This window comes from Brienomyrus brachyistius, chromosome 3, assembly GCF_023856365.1.
Source record: "Brienomyrus brachyistius isolate T26 chromosome 3, BBRACH_0.4, whole genome shotgun sequence".
In the NCBI taxonomy this organism is placed as follows: Eukaryota; Metazoa; Chordata; class Actinopteri; order Osteoglossiformes; family Mormyridae; genus Brienomyrus; species Brienomyrus brachyistius.
In genome coordinates, this window is record NC_064535.1 from 31,962,126 (window position 1) to 31,988,306 (window position 26,181).

General features: G+C 42.1%; 1 protein-coding gene across 2 annotated transcripts in view; it reads left to right on the top strand.

The window, feature by feature from the left end:
• The window catches only part of atxn10 (ataxin 10), a 46,782-nt gene that overhangs the window by 13,166 nt on the left and 7,435 nt on the right, over positions 1-26,181 (top strand). The window contains exons 4-10 of one of the 2 annotated variants that reach the window (XM_049007105.1): positions 512-611; positions 4,056-4,223; positions 7,141-7,221; positions 8,874-9,033; positions 10,160-10,268; positions 10,652-10,821; positions 17,407-17,470. In XM_049007105.1, coding sequence (XP_048863062.1) covers positions 512-611; positions 4,056-4,223; positions 7,141-7,221; positions 8,874-9,033; positions 10,160-10,268; positions 10,652-10,821; positions 17,407-17,470 — 852 coding nt within the window. The remainder of the gene's footprint in view (positions 1-511; positions 612-4,055; positions 4,224-7,140; positions 7,222-8,873; positions 9,034-10,159; positions 10,269-10,651; positions 10,822-17,406; positions 17,471-26,181) is intronic. The other variant, XM_049007106.1, reaches the window with a different exon arrangement.

Below are 26,181 nucleotides of genomic sequence, written 5' to 3' on the forward strand. Positions count from 1 at the left end.
CCTGGATACTTCATCCATCCATCCAGTTTACCAACCGCTTATCCTACTGGGTCGCGGGGGGTCTGGAGCCTATCCCGGAAGCAATGGGCACAAGACAGGGAACAACCCAGGATGGGGGGCCAGCCCATCACAGGGCACACTCACACACCAGTCACTCACACATGCACACCTACAGGCAATTTAGCAACTCCAGTTAACCTCAGCATGTTTTTGGACTGTGGGGGGAAACCGGAGTACCCAGAGGAAACCCCACGACGACATGGGGAGAACATGCAAACTCCGCACACATGTGACCCAGGCGGAGATTCGAAACCGGGTCCCAGAGGTGTGAGGTAACAGTGCTAACCACTGCACCACCATGCCCCCCCCCCCAGATACTTAACAAATGAAAAAAATGTCACCAGCAAAAGCATCTGTCTGGACTCATTGAGAGTCTGCATGTCATCTCCATGACTGACAGAATGTTACATGTGCTTACTGTGTGTTTTCTGCTGTTGTATCCTCTCCCCAGCAGCGCTGCGCTGTGGAGTACAGTTCCTCGGAAACCTCGCGGTGGGGAACCAGACCTGCAAAGACGACATTTGGATGGACAGCTTTCCCCATCTGTTCTTGTAAGTGTCCCATTTGTGACCACTGCTGGGCCCAGTCTGGTCCTGGTTTGTTACAGTTTACTCCCCACTGGTTTTGAGAGAGTGCAGTTTTAAAGAGACTTTTGGTTGTGGCACAGTGTCATTTGGATGGATGCCTGCCCTGTTTTCTCCCCTGTAAATTTTTCCCTGGTAGAGAGTGATGGCTGGGAGTTCTTCATGAAGATCCCCCAGTCTTTATGAATGCAGTTATGGCAGATAAAGCACTTCTTAAGGACTGTGGACCATTTTAAACACCCTCTTAAAGAATGTTATAGACTACATAGAATACATTGAGTAAACACTATTCCCTACAAAAAAAAATGAAATGGCATAGACAGGCTTTGCTAATTAGTCTACTTGGGAAACATGCTTTATCTGTGCTCAGTAGACATATCAAATCAGGCTTGCTGTAATTAAAATTTACTTCTGCCCTCCTCCATAAATTGGGAAACAGAGAGAGCCCCATAGTTTACGTAGTAATTTTATACCCTCTTAAATGTTCTTGCTTAAAGAAATTGAACAGGCCAAAATGTTTTTAGGTAAGCTTGGAGTAACTTTCAGGTAATGCCCATTTACTGTAAGGCAGAAGTCTGTAATGGAGTTACAGTTTTTGCATGAGATCTGTCTGCAGGTGGCCTGTATGTGATGTCAGGTGCTGACCTTTGGTCTGTCTGTTCCCAGCACATCCCCACTCCCACATCTCGTTAATTGAATGTCCCCCTGAACTGAATTTCCACGTCTGGCAACGATGAGATTCCTGTGTTTCTCATAGGCTATCAGTTCCACCAGGATTCCTGGGAGCCCGTTAAACCCCTATAAAGTTACACGAGTAGGAGCGAGGAGGCTGCGACACTAAGCAGGCTCCTGTCAGGAAAATTGGAAATGCCACCAGTGCTCCTGGATGAGCGGCGTGGTAGCTGTGCCGGCATAGCCACTGCTGTGTTGGACACCGTAACTGGAACAAATGGTTGTGTGGTATCTCTCCAGTGCAGCCAGTCTAGTTAGCATCATTGGCTCTGCTATACTCGTCATTTATTTAGCTTTTGTACAGAGCTACTTTCTGATGATCAGAGAGGAGGGTTAGTTCCTAGAGGAATTGGAGTTAAGGGCCTTGCTTAAGAGCCTAGCGTTAACATCACTCTGCCAGGCAAAGGATTCGAACCAACAACCTTCTCCTCAGGGTCAGAGTGTCATAATCAGTAGAGCCTTTGTATTTTGATGGTCCAGCAGCATTTCCTGTTGGTTTTGGGAGCTCTTTACTAATTTTTGTTGTCATATACCACTGTCTGCGTATTTTTTATTGTTGAAAGCTGGTGGATGACTTTGTACCTAAGCAGCCCTCTAGCTCCCCTGCTCTGTACCAAGTGGAACAACTGCAGTTTCTCCTTGTTCCACACTGAAAAGTAGCTTCGCAGTGACACAGACACTGAGATTTATATGCTTGCGGGAAAGCTCCTGCACTGTGGTGTGGCACCAGCAATACGAGAAAATATGACTAATTTGTGAAGAACATCTGATGATCATCATCATCATCTTCGAGGAGAAGCAGTTCCAGACAGAATGACCTCATGGGACAGGGGCATTTTTTCCACACCTCAAGCTGGTGGGGGCCAGTATACATCATGATGCAAGAAGATTGTTAGACAATGGAGACATCCTCAACAAAGGAAGATCTGTGACACCCATGCCAGTTACTCAGATGCTGAGGCATTTCTGGGTTTGCATTCATGGCGAGTGCATTTGTTGCGGTTATGATGATGTTGATCATGTTATAAATCATCGTGTTTAAAATACTTGTGTACTTGACTGGTCTTCAAACTCTTTCCCCAGGCCTCCCTGATAAACCGTGGCGAGTTCATGGCTCTATTTTAACACTCAGCTTGAAAAGCAGATTCTCTTAGGCTGTAAATCATGCTGTGCTAGAGGCTCTTAACCAAACCTTGAGGCAAGCTTATCACATTGAATACAGGTTGCCAGACTGAAGCAGAATCAGATAGGTGAATAGTTTCTGAAGAATGAAGGTGCTGCTTTAACATTTCAGCACTCGTAAATGAGGAATGTTTCCTCCAGTTGTTTTGCTGTTCTGTGACTCTGGTAGATTATACCTGTTTCCTGCACACTGAGCTGCTTCTACAGTCCCAAACGTCTGCTATGGTAGATAGTCCTGGTACACGCCCATTTGATGGATGGATGGAGGGATGGATGGAGGGATGGATGGAGGGATGGATGGATGGATTTTAGCTTAAACAGGTTCGAAGATAGGTGTCAGTCCAGAAGTGCAGTCATTTATTACAGATTGCGTGTAGACTGGATTTACCCCCTACTCTTAGTACACACTGTATAATGTACTGCTTTTACCCCACTCTTAATGCAGACTGTATAATGTACTGCTTTTACCCCACTCTTAATGCAGACTGTATAATGTACTGCTTTTACCCCACTCTTAATGCAGACTGTATAATGTACTGCTTTTACCCCACTCTTAATGCAGACTGTATAATGTACTACTTTTACCCCACTTTTAATGCAGACTGTATAAAGGACTGGAATTATCCCCACCCTTAATACCGACTGTTGAAAGGACTGGACGTACCCCCTCTAATAACTCTGATCAATTGGCCAAGTCTGGGAAATACAACCAGAGGACAGCTGCGCTGTGAGGTCATTATGAATATTTGCCGCAGAGCTCCCTGATAAGCACTTTCTCATAAGTTTTGCTGTAAGGTGGGGACTAATACGTACCTGACCTTGTTTGGGTTAATCAGGGTGGATGTTAGGACCCGACTGGGCCTGAAGCAGTCTCTGTTTCCACAGTAGGATTGTCCCCTTTTCATTCAGCTGGTCCGAGTTGTGGCAGTGGGGTTGGGGGAGGGATTGCGGTGTATCAGTTACCTCATGGCTTCGGGGTCCAATTGCAGTCCACCCTCGCTCACCCCCCACCCTTTGCCCGCCTGGCCTTACCCAGCCTTATGCTGGAATTCCAATAATGCTTGGAAGGCAGTCCTGGCAGGGCCTGACTGACATTGCTGAGCGCGCTGAGAACTGTGTGCTGCCGTCCCACCCCCAGACATGCACTCGGGTACCCATGCTGCTACCAAAGGCCCTTTTCAGGAGCTGGAATCTTTGCGCTGGTGTGTCTTCTTCATGTGGGTTCATATAGGAACAGCACACAACCTGCATTTGTAATGACTCACTTGCCTATTCCATTGTATTGCTGTCTTGCTTTGTAATGCTTTGAAATTATTGAACACTTGTTCAAGATAGCACAGAAACCTTTAACAGTATCACCTGAAAGTCCAGTCACTTTTTTCACTGCGTCACCATAATTCTCGACCCCTAAGATGGGCTTTGATCAGTCGGTAGAAACAGCCCCTTTATGTTCACCCGGGTTACCCATTGCAATCATAACCCATGTGTGCTTGGCAGGGAGCTCCTGGACCACGGTGACGAGAAGACCGCGGCCTACAGTGCCATGGTGCTCTACACTTGTCTGGACCCCAACAAAGTGGAAGACATGGTCTCACATCAGGAGCATCAGGATGTGGCCAGGAAGGTCATCGCTCTTTGCCAGAAGCAGCCGGATCTCGACTGGGCGTAAGTGTCAATGAGCTTGGGGTATTGGTGAATGAGTTGACTGTTTCAGTGAGCTCAGGGTGAGGGTGTCTAAGCTGGACTCGGCATTGCTCTAGGCGAGCTGGACTCAGTGTAGCTCAGGTTGTGGGTATATGAGCTGGATTTGACTTAGGTTTCAGTGGGCTCAGGATGTGGGTGCATGAGTTCAACTTGGGCGTAGGTCTTGGTGAGCTCAGGATATGGGTGTTTGTGCTATGTTTAGGGTGGGTGTAGGTCTCAGGGAGGTCAAGGTGTGAGTGTATGACCCGGACTGGGTGTCGGTCTCTGCTCCCACATACAGCTGATTGTAAGCCTAAACAGTCTATCCCAGGACCAGAGATGGCCACAAGCTCTCTGGCCAGCGGAGCGACCGCTGCTCCGCATTCCGACGGCGGGTTGCCACATTTTGATTTGCAATCGCTAAACTGGAACCGCTGCCTCGGGTCCATGGTCAGCGGCACAGCTTGCTTACTGGGGGTGAATAAACATTCGCCTCAGCTTTCGACGAGACAAAAGAGGAATGGTGGCCTTTCAGCCCCACAGTGTCCAGCCACTCTTGTGTCTGGGTGAATTTACGGTAGAACATAACAAACAATGAGGGCAGGCCACAAGCCCAGATCCTTCAGGGATGCTACAGTTTTTTTTTTTTTTGCTTTTTTTTCGGCCATCCCCGTGTTTTTTGGCTACACCGAGCTCTCAAGCACTTTCACTCAGCTCCTGATGGCAGGGTGAGGAAGTCCGAGTGTTTGGGGTAGCACAGATTGGCCGACAGTAGAACCTTTTGGGGCTATTTTTATGGATCTTCTCTCCAACAGCTGGACATTACTCTGAGTTTGGTCTCTTGCTATTTTAAAAATTGTCAGATCGGTCATCAGTGCAAGGTCGTTCCTAAAATATTTAGTTGTTCTTACTATTATTCATTCTTATTGAAAATGATGATGATAATGAAGAGGAGGATGATGGTTTCTTCATTGTGTGATTTCTACCCAAAGTGACCTATTTATACAGATATGAATTTCACTGGAACAGTTCAAGTAATTTAAAGGTAATATACCAAAGCACGTACTATGAATGAAGCCACAACCCATTAGTTAACCACTACGCCACCTACTGTTACATGTCCAGCATTTATTTTTTCTCCCTTACAAAATGGGAAGACTTTGGTTGTATTTGTGTTTTGCTGAAATATAATATAAATTCCCTCCAGTCCCCAAATTCAGGCTTCAGATTAATCAGAGAGTTCAAGCAATGTGAAATGTGCATGAATGTGATAAAAGATTGATTCTGAGTGTTATGTTGTTGTTCGTGGAAAAGATAACAGTGGAGAAGGACTTGGACAGATGACTGGTAAGGTGCATGTTTGTAAAACCCTATTTTTTTTCGTAGAAACAGGTTTAAGGTAAGGGGTCTGTAAGGTTTTCTTTTCTATTGTGAAAACTGACACTGATCAGAGACCAATCAAAAGTGTCATTTCTACCAACACGGTGCTGAGGCTGGTGCTGGTCTTTTTCCCGATCTGGTACTGGTTCCACGCATTTCCACTGCAAAGAAATGGCCCTAGGCCAGAAAAAAATGGCTCCAGCAAGGCATCACAGAAAGGCTGGGTTCAGAATTTGGCACTGTAACATCAGTGAGAGACAGGCTATTGCGTCTAAACCAAATGCCAGAAAATTCCATAATCCATAATCGACATAATTTAGTCTAACAACGTTGGTGCTGGCAGTGAAACAACATGCCAGCGTATTAGCAGAATAAGGTTACAATAAGGTTTTTTTATTCTGTGAAAAACTAAAGATCTGTGTTTTGGGCAGATTTAATAATGAAGTATAAATATGGTTCAGGTCGAAAAAATAAAATATTGTGGCGTTTGGCTGCCAAAGAGATCATGAGGCAGACTGCAAAGCTCAGTTTTTAGCATTTCTGCGTGATCCTTAAAGGACAGTGGTAATACCGTAAGCAAGAATAAACTGACACACAGAATGGGAGATCCTTTATGGAGACAAAATAGAAAATTTTCTAGAAAATGAAATAGCTTAAGATGTATGGTATTTGCTGAAAATAAAATATTTAACATTAAATATTAACTTGCACGAAAACACTTAATATAATTCAAATAAATGATGCAATGTTACATCGTTTTTTTATTCTGTGAAAAACAGATTTAATAAAGTATAAATATGTTTAACAATAAAGTGTAAATATGTCACAAGTTGAATAAATACAATATTGTGGTGTTCGAGTGGAGAAGAGATCTTGAGGTGGACTGCAAAGTTTAGTTTTTAGCATACTTTAAAAGGACAGCAATAAAACAATGAGAGAGAATAAAGAATAAAGTCACACATAAACACATAAACAGGGAGTCTTTAAGGAGACAAAAGTGGATACAGGCAATGGAGAAAGGGCACAACGAGTCATACTTGGACTGTATGGCTAAATAAATCTAAAAAGCAAAATACAGATTACTCTTTGCTTTACTTTCACTTCTGCCTGCACAGTATTTCTGTTCTGTTCAATTTTGAAACTGGTGGAAATGCAGGCTGGTTCTTAAAGGACACCAAGCCAGAACCAACCCAACACCAGCTCCACGTTGGTGGAAACGAGGTAAAAGTAACTCTTTTTAAAAGTGTTATGGTAGCGTTACCGCTATAGCGTCACAACTCTAGGGGTTAGAACCCTGCCTCTGAGTGTATGGAGTTTCCTCTCCCCATGTTTGGACAAGTTTCCTCTTGTAATCCAAAGACTTACAGTTAGAATTGGTGCTTTGTATCATGGTTGTTTTTTGTCTGTAAAAGGAATACCATGACCATCCTGGAACATGGATGAAAATGTGAGAGTGTGAATTGTGTCTCAGTACCCAGCTAACCTTCTCTTCTGCTGTGTCTCTCCTGCTTCCTTTCAGAGTGTTAATAGTTACACAGCACTTCCTGAAGTCTCCTGAGCTCACTGAGAAGATGTTTGCCGAGCTGAGCTGCCCTGAGAGGTAATCTTGCAAATACTATGCGGGTTTCACCCCTCGCATAACAGATTGAAAACTGTGGTTACTTGAGACAGACGGGCATGTCTAGAATGTACAACATAACCCTGAAATGATTTACTTTTAAAATAAATCGTGAAAGATGCAGTACTGTGCAAAAGCTGTTTATCTGGATAGTAAATGTATATTTACTCTGAATAAAAACACAATCTCAAATGAACAGGAACACAATAAAAAGTAACAAGAACTTCTGTTCTCCAAAAGGTCACTGAAGTCTTGTTGGATAGCTAGAACATCCCAAACCTCTCCTCAGGGGCATCTCAGCTATTCTTTGTATCTGCTCAATTTTAGTACCAGCTCATTAACTTAATTAGGTAAAACCCTGTATGAGTTATTCATTAGTCAAATACGGTGTGCTAGTGGTCCAGTCAAAGAACACATGGGTGCATTGGACAATTACTACAAATAATGGGGTGACTTCAGGAGAGATGAAATAGCTAAGCTGCTACACTTTGACTGACATAATATCATAGTTCACCAACATGAAGATTATTTAACCATCATTTCCTAAAACTTTTGCACAGTACTGTATGTTTATCAGTTTATATACCTGTATATTTTACTGAAGCTGGTGGTTTAATAGGGAAATTCCACCGCGAAACAACTTGTTTCCATATTTGTCAACTAACCCTACAGACAGAGCAAATTTACCGTTATTTGTCCATGATGTCACAGTTATGAAATTCATTCATTCTGCAAGTTTTTGTTTTTGTGTTGGCACGTGCTGTGTATGTTTTTAAATCGCCTTTTAAAATGTATTTGTGTATTAAAGGCACAGAAAAAAACCCTCAATGAATCTTTCTTTTTCACGTGTAGTCTATGTTTAGTTTCTGATGAACACATATTGTTATGAAAAGGTAATCAGAAGTGAGATTGGGTGAGATGCTTGCCAATGAGATGAAAGTTCTTATTTTAATACTTGGGAAAGGAGAGCTACAGTTAAAGTGAGTTGTTGCAACTTAAAAGCATAATATGGCATTGAATATTCGCCTCTGTGAGTCAGGTGGAACTCCAGGATGGGGATGGGACCATTTTTTTCATTTGGGCAGTCCATTTAATGCCACATTACCGGGCTGTAAACTGAATGTTTTTATAATTAAATATCATACAAAAGATGTAGCATCTCCTATGATCCATTCATGAGATCTTTCATTAGACAATCAAAAAAAGTTCAAAACTGTTTGACCTATATTGAACTTTAATTATAAGCCTTTTAGTTACTTAATTGTTATGTGTGATAAAGCTAAAATAGGGCTGAAACACATTCAGTTTAAAGTTTCTTTCAGCTCCTAGTTTTGCTCAATCAATAGTTCAGTCAACACTGGTTAATTTAGAGCTCAGGTTGAACAGAAGCCGACTGACAGTGAGCTGCTCTGCCAGGACTCGGGAAACCCAGGGAAAGTCATTTGGGATCCTCAGCCCCCACCCCCATTGGTTGTGAAACCTTACAAGTTGGTCTCTGCAAGAGTCTGCTAATTCGAGTTTAGCACCCCAACCCGGACCAAGTCTAGGTTGCTCCTAATATTAAGATGTATGGTGCTAGTTTATTATGGATGTCTATCTGACAGGCCTGTCTTTCCCAATCAATCTTGCTGCAGGGTTACCCTGCTGGAGCTCATCGCAGCCCAGCTGGGGGCACCGGAGGAGCCTCAGGAGCCTGTTATCCTGCCCAGGCTCGCAGAGTTTCTGGCTACCTACTTCGTGGATCACTGTAAGGCTGTACTGGAGCTGGCCTCTGGGCCCTTCCCTGCAGACACGGTGAGGCCCAAATGGGCAGGAGGGAGTCTGTGGGGTTAGGGGGATGCTCCAGCAGGCAAATATCTGTCACACAGTCTGAGTTCCTAGAGCCCCTCCACTATACTGGAGTGATATACCTTGGGCAGAAAATAGCATTAAGCGGACTAGGGAACCTGTCTTGGTCTCAAGTTGTCTTAGGTCTCAGAAAGGGCCCAGCTGCTATACGTGTGTCGATTTGACCCAGTAAAGCATCCAGCTGTATAAATGGATAAAATCTTAGTTTTAAGTCATCTGAGCAACAAAATAGCAACGAATTGCCCCATGATCCTGAGGCTTGGGGGGCACTGATGGTGCTATATTCGTGTATTAGCCAAATCAGTTGTTTGGCTCTCCCCCGCAATCAAGATCCACCACGGGCCAGGCCTTTACTAAGTCCAAGTCTGCCATTTCTCCTTAGAGAGACATTCAGAATGCCCGGCTCTCATTACCTGCCAGTTCTCAACCCGTCGGGGGAGATTAGGCCTGGGTACTGTGTTGTTTGTAACATCACTCCCAAGTCCTGTTCCTGACATGCATGTGTGTAATTCCCGCTTATATATGCTTCTGATTTAGCGATATGAAGAGTACAATAACTGATTAGATGATTTGGGGAAGGAGCCTGTGGGTTGTCATTATGACCTTGGCATGTTTTGCCGTCACTGTGCCAGGATCCGTGGCAGTCTGGCAGATAAGAGGCTTTAGATAGAATCTGCCGCTTGTTTGACAGGGTGACACACCAGCCTTGTGCTGGCACTGGTTGTCTTCCGAAGGTCTGAGTCTTGTTGCCTGACTTAAATCTCCAATCGTTTAGGATATCATGGAAATTGGAGTACCAATGATTTACAGCCTTGAGACAAATTACATACTTTGTATCATAAAATCAGCATCATGTTTACAGTAAAGTGCAGGTAAGGAGAATAACATTGGGGTCTCAGAATCAGTTTGTGTGGAAGAGCGAAGTGGAGAAGTAAAATGACAGGTGAAATGCTAGAGTTCTAGAGGAACTGAAGGGTGTTTTGGTGTTTTTAAGATGAGTGATCCTTTGTCCTAAGACTACTTCAGCCTTCTGTTCCCCGGCGGAGCCCATGACCCTGTTCTGTCATTGCAGGATGCCCTGACTATCACGAGGCTACTAGACGTGCTGTGCGAGATGACCTCAGATCGGAAGCCGTTTATGTTCCTGCAGGATCACCCAACGCTCCTCAGCAGCACCGTGGGTAAAGGCCTGCCCGACAAGTGCATGAACCCGAATGAAATCAGTCTGTCATCACAGGCCTTCAATTATTCTTATTACTTTCCCAGTCAGGGAGCAGCGGAATTTGAACTGCCTCTGAAGCGGTTCAGCTGTGGGACTTTCCGTGACCTTATTGACTTATCACTGGTGCGAACAGGAGATCTGTCAGATAGCTGGAGCCCTGGTTCCACGCACAACCCCTGCCCCATCCCCCATATCTCTCACCCCCATCCCAGAAAGAAGCACCTGAGGCGACAGCATTGCATAGGCATTTGTGCTGCATGCCTCATAAATCTCTGTCTTCTCTGCCTGCCTGCACTACTGCTAACCAGAATGTCTGATAGGTTATAACTATCACCTTCTCAGAGCTCCTGAAGGAGGTGCACTTCCTGGGCAAGGCTGGTCACAGTGTGTTCAGCACCATGCAAGACTTCTCTGCGGCCAGCTCGGCTTCACACCCCGCTGTCAGCTTTAAGGCGCACCTGGTGCGGCTCGTCGGGAACCTCTGCCATGTCAATGTGGAAAACCAAAATAAGGTACAATGACAAGGGGAAAGGGTGATGTGTCTCATAATAGGTGCTTTGACGACAAAGTTCCAGAACCAGATCCCTTATTACAAGTCCCTGGGCCGTGTTGCCTGGGGGCTTTTGAAGCTGCTGGCCACTCTCGTGTGTCTCTTTCACACCACACAACAGAATTGTGACCTTTATGCTAAATAAGCATGGGAGACGAAATAAGCTTGTAGGTTAAACCTTGTGGGGGAGTGATTGCAATTAGTGATTAGTTATTGAAACAGCTTTTTCGAAGTGGAAATATGGAGCCACAAGCAAAAAAATGTTTTCGTTAAATATAACGAAACTACGAAAATAATTCCATCTGCTCAGGTTTTGCCCCGCTAATTATATCTCTTTTTTCCGTACTTCTGCGTAACTTCCAAGTTAGCGAGTGCTCAACCAATCAGCAAGCTAAAAGTCTCCGTAGTAGTTCCTGTTTGAATGAAAGGTACTAAATGAGGTTCTCGAACTGCCTACCAATAACTACACTGGCTCATTTGATTACTGTCTTCATACTTAATGTATTATCTATGTGCTGTCATCACGCTTAACCCCCTGGAGTCTGAGGCCTCTCAGCCACTGTCGGGGTAGTCTGACATGCCTTGACATTTTAAAATATTTCACCTATCTAAAAATCATTTATTTAAAGTGTTACATGTGCTTTTATTCAGCACAAACTCAGAACCAATAATCTGAGACCACTTAGAATGTTGTTATTCTATTTTTTGTTAAAATCAACTTTAAACGTATACTTTTCAAAAATCTATTTCAGACTTGCTGAGAAACCGTAAAAAAATCACATTATGAACATTTCTAGCCAAGACTTTTGAGCTCTGAAGCTTATAAACACTGGGGTTGGCTACACATAGATGAATGAGACATTCTGAAATTTTATGTGGTTTGATCACTAAAGTGTTAGAACTTTGGAGTGACACTCTTTTTCTCAAAGTCATTGGTCTACACAATGAATATTGATGAGATAGGTGTCCCCACACCTGTAGGTGTTTGCATACTGTCAGTGGCCCATCACTCCGGAATGTCACTGCGCCCCACACCCATCACTTTGGAAAGGCAGTTTGAAACGTAACAAAGGTAGCAACAATAAAATCCTTTTCTGGTAGATGGAATGAAAAATGAATGAAAAATGAAAAACTGTGCTATAGAAAGCGATAAATATGATGCCGCACCTAGTATAAGTAATGACATAGTATAAGCTCTTTCTACTCAGTCCTAGTGTATTGTCTTCTCTGTTCTATGTTCATTGATATAAATATATGTATATAGGTGTAGTGTAAATTATTACCCCTCTCACCCTCATTGTGATCTGTCTTGTGAGTTATGTTTTATGTTGCACATATGGTCATGGAGAATGATATTTTGTCACACTGTACACTTATTGTGTATTGTTGGGATGACAATAAAGCTCTACTTACTTACAGTTGGGTACAGCTGCTATGGTGTGAACATGACAGAAGTTCCTGGTTCTGGAAAAAGGCTCTGGTTCCTGAAAATAGGGGGCTATACTCTTGCTCTTAATACCGTAGAGGAGTGTAGTCATAATATTTTAGGGACCTGTACCTTGCAGTTAAAACCATAGGGGTGTGTAGTATACTAATAATACTGTAGGGGCTGTACCTTGTTCTTAATACCATAGGGGAGTGTAGTGTACTCATAAGACCGTTGAGGGTTGTACCTTGGCCTTAATACCACAGGTAATTATAATATTTTCATAATACCTTGGTTTTGGGGCCTGTTCCCTGCTGCTCTTAATACTATATGGCAGTGTAGTGTACCCATAATACTTTAGGGCATTGTATCATGGTCTTATTACTCTAGTGGGGTTTACCCTACTCTTAATATTGTTGGGGTCTGTACCCTGATTTTAATACTGTATGGACTACGCTGTACTTATCATACTGTAGAATGCTGTACTTTACTCAGAACTGTAGGGAGCTCTACCCCACTTACTATACTATTGGAAACTGTACTGTACTCATACTGTAGACGAGTGTACTAGCATACTGTAGAGAGCTGTGCTGAAATAACATACAGATGGTGTACAGAGGATTGTACCCATATAGGAGTGTTCTAATATCGTTTATGTGAAATGTCTTTAACGTCCATAAAGTTGAAGATTGATGAGTGTCCATGACTAAGACCTTTTCTCAGGTAAAGTGGCCGCAAGCTGCCTAATCTGTGTTATCTGAGCCTATGGCTAATTTTTCCGGCACATTTAGCTCGATGGTTGTGACTGATGAGTATATTCCAGGAGTCAGGTTTGAAACTGTCGGTTGGTAGGTGGTCTCTTCTGTCACTTTTTGGATTCACTTGGGTTGTATTTTTCATTAAAAGTACTTTTCATAAAGGGAGAAACTGGTTGGGCATAAATATTCCATAAATATTAGAAAAACTCTTTTAATAAAATTTTGAGGGATGTGTATGCTGTCCAAAGTATATATTATCCATGGAGGGGTCACACATTCAAGCTGCTCCTGTTTTTCTCTGAAAGCGGTCAGGGGACAGAATTTGAGTTTCGCCAGTGAAATTCCCTGGCCTCTCCTCCGGGCCGTGCTCCGTCAGCGACTCTGCTCGAAGCCGGGCAGGCTGTCATCGCCGCAGTCCGGGGTTCCGTCCACAAGCCCCCAAGTTCCCCCCTCCAGTGCCTTGCCAGCGGGGGAACAATGGGCCCCGCTAATCCTGGGATTTGCCTGCGGATTTGATATAGGTTGCCATTCCTGTGGCCTGTACTACGAAGCGGGCTTATCATGGTAACTTGTTAGATTTAAGGTACCACAGTTTAAGTAGACTACATATTCGTTCACTTACATTTTGTCCGGACTACCTTAAATCTGACAAATTACCCCAATAAGCCAGTAACCCCACATCGTAGTACAGGCCCTTGGTCCGCTGCTTTTTTGTTAAAAACATCTCCTATCCCTCCATTCCCTGATTTTGCCTTGACCCCCCCCCTTTGTTCTTTTTATGAATGGCTTGATAATGGATTCTTGGAGGTGTTGCATGTCCAATTAAACTCTTACTTCTCTCTGACAGCCCACCCCTAGCATCCCCAGGGACCTCGAGGTTCCCAGCCTTCATATTGTGCAACCTCCCCATTAACATGTCTGAAAAACCCCACACACAGCACACAAAGAGCTGGGGGGGGGAGGAGGGGTGGTCAGAAGTCAGAGGTCAGGCTTGCGAGGTCGGAAAGGGGGTTGCTCATCAACCTGTGTCTGCTAAACGAGTAATCTTCTTGATATTCAGTGGGTACAACTCCCCCCCCACACACACACCCCCTGTCATTTCTGTGTGATTTCCCTGCCTGGGGAGATGGTTTGTTTTGGATGAACCCTTTCTTTCTGCTCAGTGCTCTACTTTCAGAGGATTAATTAACAACATTTATAGCATCCCCTACAGCCCCCTCCCCAACCCACACACTTACAAACACCCTCACACTCTCACTCACACACCTTCGCATACACACACACCCACAAAGAGAGAAATGCAGCTGAACACACACCATACACAATCTCGTACTTAGACAGGAGTACGCTCTCACACTGACAAGCAAGCAGACACGCATTGTCAGCCTCTCTTCATCAGCAGCCAATTCAGATACCAGACTAGTTGGTACCGAGCCCTAATTAAAGTCCCCCCTCCAGCTATCATTTGGCAAGCTGTTACGGTGTGAATTACCCTCCCTGGCATGATTAGGTTTGGCTGGCATTGGAACTGCTCCTCGCTCATGAGCCACTGGTACCAGGGGCATGTGTTACGGGTAACACAGGGACAGAAATGTCTCCGATCAAGTGTAACCAGTGTCTGGCTGTTTTTCCCCCATGTACCCATGTGCTGGCCGTGTAAGGTACAGACTGGGGGTTGGTGGGAAAAACCAGTTCAGTTACAAATCGCAATTCTTTGAGGTGTTGATTTTTAGATCGCCACAAGAGTTAAAGATCAATTTTTAGATCTAAATTAGACATAGTTTACTGAAATTATGTTGGTCACCTTTGTTACTGTGCACACATTTTGTTTATTTCCAGCACCATCATATTTTAAACACATCTGAGCAGATGTTGGATTTCATAAAGTCAGCAGACATCTAGACCTGAATATGGCTATCTGCAAGATTTGTTGCAGTGAAACACTGTTGTAATATCGCTTACATTTGCCTGCATCTTTTCCAACACCTCAAGGTGGACAACCACAAACCCTCAGCTACATGTTTAAGGCAACAACCCTCAACAATGTTAAACAACAGCTCAGTAAAGGCTCTTCAATGTAAGATACAGTCTTTACTAGCAGTGTAACAGTTTACTAAATTCACGGTTGCATTTTTTCGGTACAGTAGGGAAGCACATTTTGTTTTGAAGTTGTTTATTATAACTATGAAGACAATTAGGCTGTAAAGAGTTGTAGAACATTTTTGTCTGTAAATGTTCCTGAATAACAAAACCTAAGACACTCATTTGCACAATTAAAATATATTTGTAAAATATATAATTTAAAAATAATGTTCAATCAAGGGCATAGGAGAGAGTTTCATATTAATAATTTAAGTACCGTTGTACTTAAATTATTAATATGAAACTCTCTCCTATGCCCTTGATTGAACATTATTTTTAAATTGTTTACAGAGGAGATGAATGAAACCAAATTAAATATGTCAATGCCAGTGTCCCTGGAGTGCATCGCAACAGTAATAACTAAATCCCATGTTCATACCAACTATAGTTGCATATCTGTAGAGATAAACAACGCTACAGCCGTAGTTTTTTCTTTTAACCTGATCGGAGTTTCATTGTGAAAGCTCTTTAAATGCTACAGGGAGACTCGGGGGCCAAGGGTGTTTCTGCTTTGCCCCTGTGTTCACACACTTGGATGATGTCATCTCATCAGAGTGAGCATGTTGGATGTGTTTGCAAAAACATATTCGAGTTTTTGAGTTTGGTATAACATAAGCAACAAACAGTCTTTGTCTAATCAAGTATTTTCTCTCCTCCTGGTGTTGGTGTAATTTATTGAGAAAAGAATTTGTTTTCAAACTACTAATTTATTAGATGTGGGAGAGTCTTTGAGTTTTTCGGTACTAACTGTAACCAGCTCTCAGGTACCATTACCGTAATGTTTGTTTTGTTGAACATCAATTTGTGGATTTAGGATTTGCTAATGTCAAGAAACATATTCATTGATTTCATTGTGCATTTGAATCAAAAGTACTATAACCGAAAGGTACATGACAAATACATGCACCTTTGTAGTACTTGTCGGTGTTTTTAAATGTAGACTTAAAATGTTCTTCAGCAAAAACTATTAAAAACTGAGATGCATATTGAATTGGCAAACTTATTGATTTAATATTGAATCGGAAGGTCTCCTCCATTTCAAAGTCCTAGTTCAGACACTGGACCATGTTTCTTCTCCCATGCTTCTGGTACCCAGTTTCACTACGTTTTCATGTTGCTGGCCAATCTGTGCCAAGCAGGACTGCGGTATGGCAGGCTGCGTTGATGGCATCTGAGCACGCATTAGTGTTGTGCAACAGATACCATCAGTCTCCTCCATAGATGTAGACTTTCAGAATGACTTCAGTTTTCCCTCATTCACTCACCCACTGGCCAGTTGTGAAGAGGTCCCTGACTATTCAGCACTGGACATGCTGAATTACTAACTACAGTGCTAATGTGCTGATGGGGGCTTACAGGACTTCCTACACAAAAGTTAATATCTTAATTGTGCAGCTTGGACCTGAACCTTCATCCTTCCCAATCACCCAGTCAGGCTTCTATTGTACTGGCCATGTGACTTGGCTCATACTTATAGAAAAAAAAAACACTCTACTATACAGATTTCCACGTGAAGGTAGGAGCTACTCTATGCATGGAGACCTCAGGAGTATGCCTGAGACTTGGGCTAGCACTCGTGCTTATATGTAGCATATAAATGGTTGAGTGACTACCAGAGACCTACAAAGCTGGTTGACATGGTGCCCCAAGACCATCTAATCGCAGTGAGGCACAGCACCAAAGCTTAGCTAATGAGGCCTGGGTCTGGAGCCTGGGTTGATGACCCCGAACAGTGTGGGACCGGGGGGATGGCCCTCTACCCCCCAGAATTAATCACATCTGCTGATCAGGGCCCTAATTCCCTCCCTGGGGTACTCCATTTCGCATGTAGATCTTTATTCCCTGCCTTGACAGAACTCTGCTAATTGAATGCCTGCGTTGATCATGTGAGCATTGTATTTTTCAACCTTTTTAGACCACAGTATTAGAAATTTAGATCAAAGCTGTGATGATAATGGCATCTAATCTGTCTTAAGGACTGCTGTTTTTAGAGCTGAAAGGTATGGAGTTTATGCCAATAAAGCAGTATGTAGCTGAAGCCAAAGGGTTCAGGGAACAATTGCAAGACAGATCCTTGATATGTGAGTTTCATCTGTAATAATCTGGACAGGAAGGTCCACATTAGCCTCTAAGCACATCTAGCCTTCAGGTATGTTTTTGTGTGGTTGGATTAGGCAGCTGTTACAAGAAGTACTGACCTTGACCTTTCCATTTCCCTTAGGTCAGAGAACTGGATGGAATTCCTCTTATCCTGGACAACTGCTGCATTGATAGCAACAACCCCTGTATCCTTAGCCCTGGGGATGTAGTCTCACATAGTTATTAAGGATGCTGGGTTGCTATAGGTATGGTGGTTAAGTGAGTGGATCCATACATCAGCTATGAGCCTACATTTCATTCCAAGGTAAGTTTTGGTTGCAGAAAAAGCTTAAGAACTCCTATATACATTTGCTTATCCTGGAAAACCTAACCACCCTGAGATCACCTGATAATGTCCTCCATCTGCCTCTGCTCACTTGCTCATACTTCTCATCATTCTGATTTACCTGTGGGGTCTAATGCACTGGTATCCCTTTTGCTCTTGGAGTTCCTCAGACAATCTTTGGCATGTAAGTTTCAGCACGAACCGACATCACCCTGCACGTTCCGCATAGCTTTAGGCACAAACATAACACGATCCGTGAGCGATCCCCTAATCACACGATGCCCCATTAGGCTTATCTATCATTGTCACATGAATGCATCCTCAAACGGAATGATTCTTGTTGCCAGCAGATATGCCCCATGGACCTCAGTACTAAGTTCCGACGGGATGCGTTAAAGTTAACATGTTGGTTCTTGGAGAATGTGTTCTTCCTCGCTACCTGGCAGCTTCCAGAGGTAGCTTGCTTCAGTCACGCACATTACAGCATGGTGTCAATACAACGTTGCCATAGTCCTGTCATTTGATGATGTCCATAGGTCTCACAGCATCGTAGCTGTAAAATGCAGAGGGCTTCTATATTGTAATTAACATCTGCATGACTGTAATTCCATACATTGGAAGTGTAACTGGAAGACCCCATGGTGACACTCTTTGAGATGGAGATTAAGATGAGATAACCTGTCATAAAACCGTATTTAATATCCTACTGGGTGTTTCTTCATTATGTTCAAGTCATCAAGGCCCTTGCAGGTCTTATAGTATCAGCGTGTCATGGAATTGATGCAAGGAAGAAGCTAACCTTTTGTAAACCTCTTCTCCCCATTCCTTCTTAATACCACATGGTTTCTTGAGGTTGCATGCATGAGGTTTATTTTCTGACGAGCAAAAGCATTTTTGTGTGTGTGTGTGTGTGTGTGTGTGTGTGTGTGTGTGTGTGTATGTGTCTGTTAGGCTGTGGTTGAGTGCGTTGGCCATTGTCTACGTGTGTGTGTGTGTGTGTGTGTGTGAGGATCATGCAAGGGAATCATTGTCATGTGGGTGCTGATCAGCTTAGTTAACGTATATGTATTCCAGTGTTATTTGTAGAAGTCAGATTAAAATACAAGAACAGGCCAAACTTCCGTAAGTTTGACAGCAGACAGGACATCTGAAAGGAATCTTCCATCCATCCCTCATTTTTGTTTGTTTGCATAGATAATTAACTTCACTCCACTGGAAATGTGGACTCATCCCTCAGCCCTAACGCTATATTTTTTTCCATCTCGGTAAAAAACTATAGACATTAGTGGGTTGGTTGATCTGAATGTGAGTCCTTTCAGTTTCCCCCTCCACTATCAGTATCATTGGGTAGACTGCTGTTTTACAGCTAGCATGTGAGTTGTATTCGAGTGACATAACTCTGGCTTGATCCATGCCTGTTGCGTTTTGGAGAACCAAGGATAGAATGAATCATGTAAGAAGGGAAACCCTGTTTATAGAGAGACCCATCATCCAGCAGGAGATTTAACAGTAATGGTGATCCTGATGAACAGATTTTAAGCATGTTCCAGGCTGACTGTCAAACCAGATGACCAAAGGAACAGTGCCACTCTGGTCAGTTATACTCCTGAACCCCATAAGAAGTAGATCTCTTTGAGGTGAAGGCAGAGCATTCGGACATTTTTATAACTGCAATTAGAGAGATTCAGGAACATAAAATGCCTGTATTAGCAAAAAAACTATTCCTGACTTTTCCTTTAGCCCATCAATTCAATGACGTTTGAGTAGTACAGCTGGAAAATATGCATATACCAATAAAAAATAGTTGTAAACAACATCAAAGTAACTTGACCACAGATGACATTTCTGGGATTGAGAGATCAGAGGCAGAAGACCCAGCTGGTGGAACTGGGAGACGGACAATGCAGACAGGACTGTATGTTGAATGATGCCAGGATGTGGATATATTCTCTAGACGCTTCCATAAAACATTTCCATCCACTCCTTGATCTGTTAGCTCAAGGGAGGAAGAGAAAGCATACTGAATGGCTAAGCATCATACTGAGAAATCAGCTATACAAAGTACATACATTCCAGTATGTAATACCTCTTGTGAGAAAACTATTGCAGTACAATGAAATGATGAGGTAGTGAATATAATTAACTGCAAGGGACACATTACAGTCAACAGTAAAACAACCAGTTGCATGCAATTACAGCAGGCACTTTTCCACCACCAGGTACTGTATTTTTGGTACTTCAAGAAAGTACCAAAAGTAGGGTACTTCAAGCTGCTGGGTTTTCCATTGGCGTAAAAACTGGTAAACTGGAATAACATCACAACGTGAGGCGGGGAATTTTGTACCGGATTCAGAAAATTACTGTAATATCTAATGGGGCTGTACAATGTGTAATATTAATACCAACATCACACGTTTTGCACATGGAATTCTTACATCGCTATTAAGCTGTATTAAAATCAGGCTTTTTCTTACTTTCAATTCTGAACTAACATTATAGGACAGACGGTTAAAGTTTTGCTAAAATATTTTTACTCTGTCATGGGAAAAATAACTCCGAAAGCTTTGCAATTTTAATTATTCCTTTTATAGATTATCCAATATAATTTACCTTCGCTGCTTTTGTATGGGTGTGCATGCTTTCTCTAAGTCAATTGTGATCATTTACATCCTTGCCATTTAAATCACTTGAAGATGGGTTTGTGAGAAATTTCTGAACTCCTTTTTACTTCATAAGTATCCCAATATTTTTCTACAACAAAATCACATCACTAGATGGCCCATTCTGGAATTGTGGGTACACTTTCAATTTATAGTTAGAAAACAAAAAATATGAATGGTTTTTTTTCAGTTAAACTTATTTTGTTGTCATAAAACACAACATAAATTTAACATTTTCACCATTTCTGATCTTAAAACTAAGATTTAAAATATTTATTCTGATAAACAATGCACTAACAGAAAAACATATCTAATGATAATTTTTTAGCAAAACCTTAGAGTTGACATTGATGGTAACGGAATTGATATGAATAACAGAGTTGTCCACCCATAGTTTTGCCCAATTTATTTGAAAAGAAAAACAATTATTTAATCTTAGCAAATGCATCTGCATTATTATACTGTATCATTCTTGAACTTGAATAATACTTGCATGCATCTCATGCATTTCTGATCTGGAAAGTAAAATGGCTTTCAAAACATTTTTCTCTGGACATTATATTGTAGCCAATTCAGGGGCAGCCAGAAATTGAATCCATCTTGCCCAGACCAAGTACATTAACCAGAGTCCTACCCATTAGTCACATCTATGGACATTATGCAGCCCATTTAGGAAGCATGGCCCAATGCTTCACCCCACCAGCTCCCTCACACCCTTGGCGTGACTCATAGCCTCATGGACCTATGCACTAATCTGACCTGGATATCTGTGACTCAGGATCTGTTTCAGTACTTTATGGTGGTGTCATCTCCCCAAGTTTCTGCTTGGTTCTGCATCTCCGCTGTGCCCCTCTCTAATACCTGCGCTTGTACTTGTTTTTTTTTTTTTTGCCACCTATCACCCAAATCAGCCACTCTGTTTGTCTACCCTTCTACCCTTGTTACACGACCAGCATCTTGCTGTGCCCTGTATTTCCCTTGCCTTTCAGCTGCTGACAGGTTTATCTGTCAAAAACAAAAATGATTCATTTTCCTTAACCTCAAATGGTATACCACAGATTACATTAAAATGAACCAAGATCAATAATAAATGTAAAATGATGCAAAATGCTTTAATGTAATTGGAAAACATTTGACTTTGCTACTCATTATTAACTCTGTTATTGTTAAACTGTGTAAACCATTAACAGCGTTGGCATTTTCCATTTTGTGCTTTAACTCCATTTACTAACCTCAAATCAGATAACATGTGGCATATCTAAAAATGGCATTTTATGGATTTTAATCATATTATTATTGAATGAGATATTCACTGTGTCACAATAACATATTTCACAAATGATTAATCTACTGTTGGTGTACCCTCAACATTTTGTACAAAATAATGTGTGAAGAAGCATGACATGACCTCGCTGTCTTCCAAAAGTTTACTGCCAGAGGAAGTGACATCACTAGAAGCAGGTCACATTCTTTTTATTAGAACTTTTTTGTAGATTTTACAGTTTTATGACAGAGGTACCAGATTTGACCAGAACATTGGAACACATACAAAATGTGTTTTTTATTACTGAAATTGCATTATACAGATAATGGATATTTATGCAATTGATTTTATAACTATTAGAGTAAGCAAAGAAAAAACAGAAATCAGACTTAATTGTTTCATGTTAATTCAAGTTGAGTGTATGAATCAGAATCCGAATAATGTGTGGGGTGGGAGTCATTTAGTTAAAATTTTGTGCAAAGGTTATGCCTATAATATACGTTGGGCATTATTATTAGTGAAAGTTTAATATAATTAACATTATTATTCAAAAATTAATCCAACTGCCTTAAAATTGATCATATCGCTCGGACAGCATGCTGTATTCTTTGCTGTTATATGCATGCTGTCCTAGTATATTAAACAAAATACTTTTAAAATTTCTTGTCATACCATTCTGATCTATTCTTCCAACTACATCGCAATTATATATGTAATTTTTTGTTTTATCATTGTTTTCTAAGTTCATAACTGTTTTCAAAGCTGTATTTGTGGTTTTAGAGTCAGGCTATTTGCATGAACAATGGACAAAAGAACTGGAGTAGCAAAGAAGTGTCCCTGGTGACACCTTTGGTACTGGTACTCCTCTAGAAGCCAGTGGGAAAAGTGAAAGTACCAAAATACGCAGTGACCTCAGTGTTTGCTTGGCTCATAAACACCTCTGTGGTTGGGGTTCCTCCTGACTGAACTGACAGAGAATACACATATGGGTTTTATTCTGGACATAAACAGTCCCACACAAACTCAGGTAAATTGCTCTGTAAAACAAACACTGTATCTCAAGGCTTTTCTGCTTTTTGTGCTTGTGAATGAAGTTCAGAAAAAAATCAAGTTCAATTCCATCTCAGGTCTTAAATATGTATAGAGATGTGAGTAGAAGACTAACAGGAGCAGGGGAATCAAAGATGTCCATGACATGACCACAGCCTCATTGGCCAGATTAACTTCACCTGTTATTTCTTACCGTTTTGGCAGGCAATGTTTTGTGTAGGCGTTTTCACACCGAAGTTCTGGAAACCTTTTTTACAAGTCCCTGGGCCGTCTGAACCTGGAACTTTTGTAGCTCCTGGCTACTTTCATGTGTCGCATTCACGCCACACAACAGGAACTGGGATCTTTATGCGAAATAAGCATAGAAATCAAAAGAAGGTTGTAGGTTAAACTTCACACATAATATTAAACGAAACTCCATCGCCCTGCCAGAACAATTGAGGATAAATAAGTCATTTTGTTATTTGTTTGATATTGGGGGGGGTCGATCGCGTACCAAACAGGACACAGCTTTTTATTTATACTTTACTCGTATGACCCATGACATGGTCATGATTCTTATTCAAATTTGGTCTGCAGATTCATCTTTCGTTTTCCACAGAATACGATTTAACTTTATCCCACTAATAAGTGCTGACAAGTTTCATTGCCAGCACTGGCGATATTTGTGAAAAGTACATTGGTTAGCGATCAAATTTTCCAATGCAGAAATATGGTGATGCAAGCAAAAAATGTATTAATTGATGCATTAATTATGATTGGGGTACAAAAATATTCCATCTGCTCAATTTTTGCTCTGCTATATGTTTTTTTCTGCACTTCCGCGTAACTTCCAACTTAGTGCTGGTTCTTGTGGTCAACCAATCAGCAAGCTTTGGACATACGCGCCTCCCCAGTAGTTTGTGTTTGAACAAGCAGTACCTAGTCTGGGTTAGGTATTAAAAGATGGTTCTGGAACTGCCTCCTAGAAATGAGTCAGGCTGAGTTTCTGCAGTATGAACGCAATAAACGTTCCATGAAAAGGTTATGGTTGCAGAAAAAGTTCCTGTGGTGTGAAAGTGCCTGTGGGAAGTGTTTGTGTGAATTGATGTGTGTGCGTGGATGTGTACAGATATGCGTGTGATCTATCGAAGCACTATCATCAGTCATCTTTCCACACAAATAACCCCATTACTGCATTGGGGATTTATTTTTGCCCCCCAGGGGTAGGTTACTGGCATACCGAGATACGCCCAGGCAAGACCAGGTGATGAGACGGTATCCGCGAGGTGTGGGGTACCACATCTGAAGCACGCTGTGCGTAGAGTCTGGCCCGTGTTCTGAAGCACCCGGGGCGAGCACTGTCAGTTGGAATGGGTGCCGTTCCTTTTCATGCACGATGCCATTAGTGGGCAAAAAGAGGTGTGTTCATTCCCACCAGCACCTGGTGCATGGGGGTAAGTCGAGCTTTTAACTGGGTAAACACCTCGTAAAAACACTGATGGGCTCCGCGCAGTTAACACTTTCCGCACAGTGCGGTATCGTGGATTTAGGATCCTCTAAACCACATGTGGCCACATCCAGCCTGCAGCACGATTCCTTATGTCCTGCAAATTGATTTTGATATTGTTAAAAAAGGCCTGGGAATAGGGCTGTAATGGTGCAGTACAAACCTTGGTTTTCGATTCACTGTTTGGTGAAATTTGAAATTATTGTCAGCTCGTCTAAATAAAACCTAAAGAATATTTATTTGCACATTGTAAAAATAAATATATCAAATAAAGATTCTGTATTCTCTACTACCCTGTATGGTCACATAAGTATAGTGATAAACACCCCTATTATTATTATTGTATTATTATTTTATTATTATTTAATTATTATTTATTGTTAGCTCAGTCTGAATTTCCTAGCAGAAGTGCCTGAAGGAGTCACAGGGAGACTAACTTACAGAGGCTGCTTCTGCCTTGTTCCAGTGGCACAGACACTTGGATGATATTGTTTCAAATGAGTTAACATATTGGATGTGTTTTCAGCAACATATCTGAGTTCACTATAAAAGAGTCAACAGACAGTCTTAGTCTCATCAGCTACTTTCTCTCCTGTCTTGGTCTAATTTATTACAAACTGCTGATAAAGACTGGCTATAACAAGCTCTATCGGTAACCAACTCACAGCCTCATTTATTATAATGGCTTCCGCCTTGAACATGTACTTGTGAATTTAGATTCCGTCCATGTTGTCAAATGTACTTATTGGTTTCATTGTGTGTTTGATTAGAAAATAATTTATCAGAATGGCACATGATGAATCACACAATGAATATATGTACCTTGACAGCACTACCCAGGAAATAGTCACCATCCTTTGTGAATCTGCACTACACCCGTCCCCTTCCCGCCCCTCCCCCTACTGACAAGTTCAAAGACAGCAAGTTGGCATAAAACTCAAGAAAACATTCTTGTAGTTGTAATCTTGTTGCTTTGATTTATTGGGACTAAACGCTACCTATTTCTCAAAAAGATCCTCTGGATAATGTCAGACAAAAGCAGATGATTAATAGGTCAACAGTCCAGTGGATACATTTGTTTTAATTTCAAAATCTTCAGAGAGATTTTGTTACATGTGTGTGTGTGTGTGTGTGTGTGTGTGTGTGTGTGTGTGTGTGTGTGTGTGTGTGTGTGTGTGTGTGTGTGTACATATATAGCTTGCAGGAAAGAGGGCTAGTACTGACACACCATCAAGGCCATGAGAATGGAGACCCGCTCACTCACCTCAATCTGATCATCTCTACAGGAGATCTGCTTCAGTTGTATGACTTTACACTAGATGTCAGTGTGGAGTATTTGGCTCCGACCTACACAAGCCTTCAGACCTCAGTCTCACCAGGCTTTTCTGGTCATTCAACACAATTATTAATATTTGAATTTGGTCACTCTTTTGCTGGAGGTCAACTTGTGTAGACTTTTGAAAAATATTTTAAATGGCCAGTAGTGTCAGAAGAAGGTAAGATTGTCTCATTAGCTTTTGAAATAACTGATGGTGAAGATTCCAGCATGCGGGTTTTTGCGTCATTGGGTGCTTTTTGGTTTCATGGCTGTCTGTAGATCATCATCATCATGCTTATCTCCAAGTGGTGCATTGCATGTTGATTTGAGACCAAGCTCACATCGTCTGCGTTTAGCTTTTTCACCTAGCTCACATGCTCACACTCTGTCTCTGTCTGCCCATGTTGGTATCCATGAGAGTCTTGCTTTGAGTATGACAGATCATTGTGGCAGGGGCCAGGCAGCTTGCCCCCAGTGGCTCTATCAGGGAGTTTGTTGTCATACATTTTCTGACAACCTGGCTACAGATGCTCCAAATTCTTTCTCATTGGGAGCGACAAAGCAGGCGGGAGGCATTAGCATGTATGAGGGCTCTCCATTCTGTGCTGATACGCCTTCCCTCAAATAATGAGCGTGCACAGATCGCTCTTTGTGCTCATTGGACTATGGTTGGTGCTAAGACCTCAGGCTCTTCTCACAAGTGTCCCTGCTGGGTCTCTGCTGGCCTTCAAGGCTGATCTTGCAGCTGATTACGTGTCGCGCCGTCATCACATGCTGACAACACGCATCT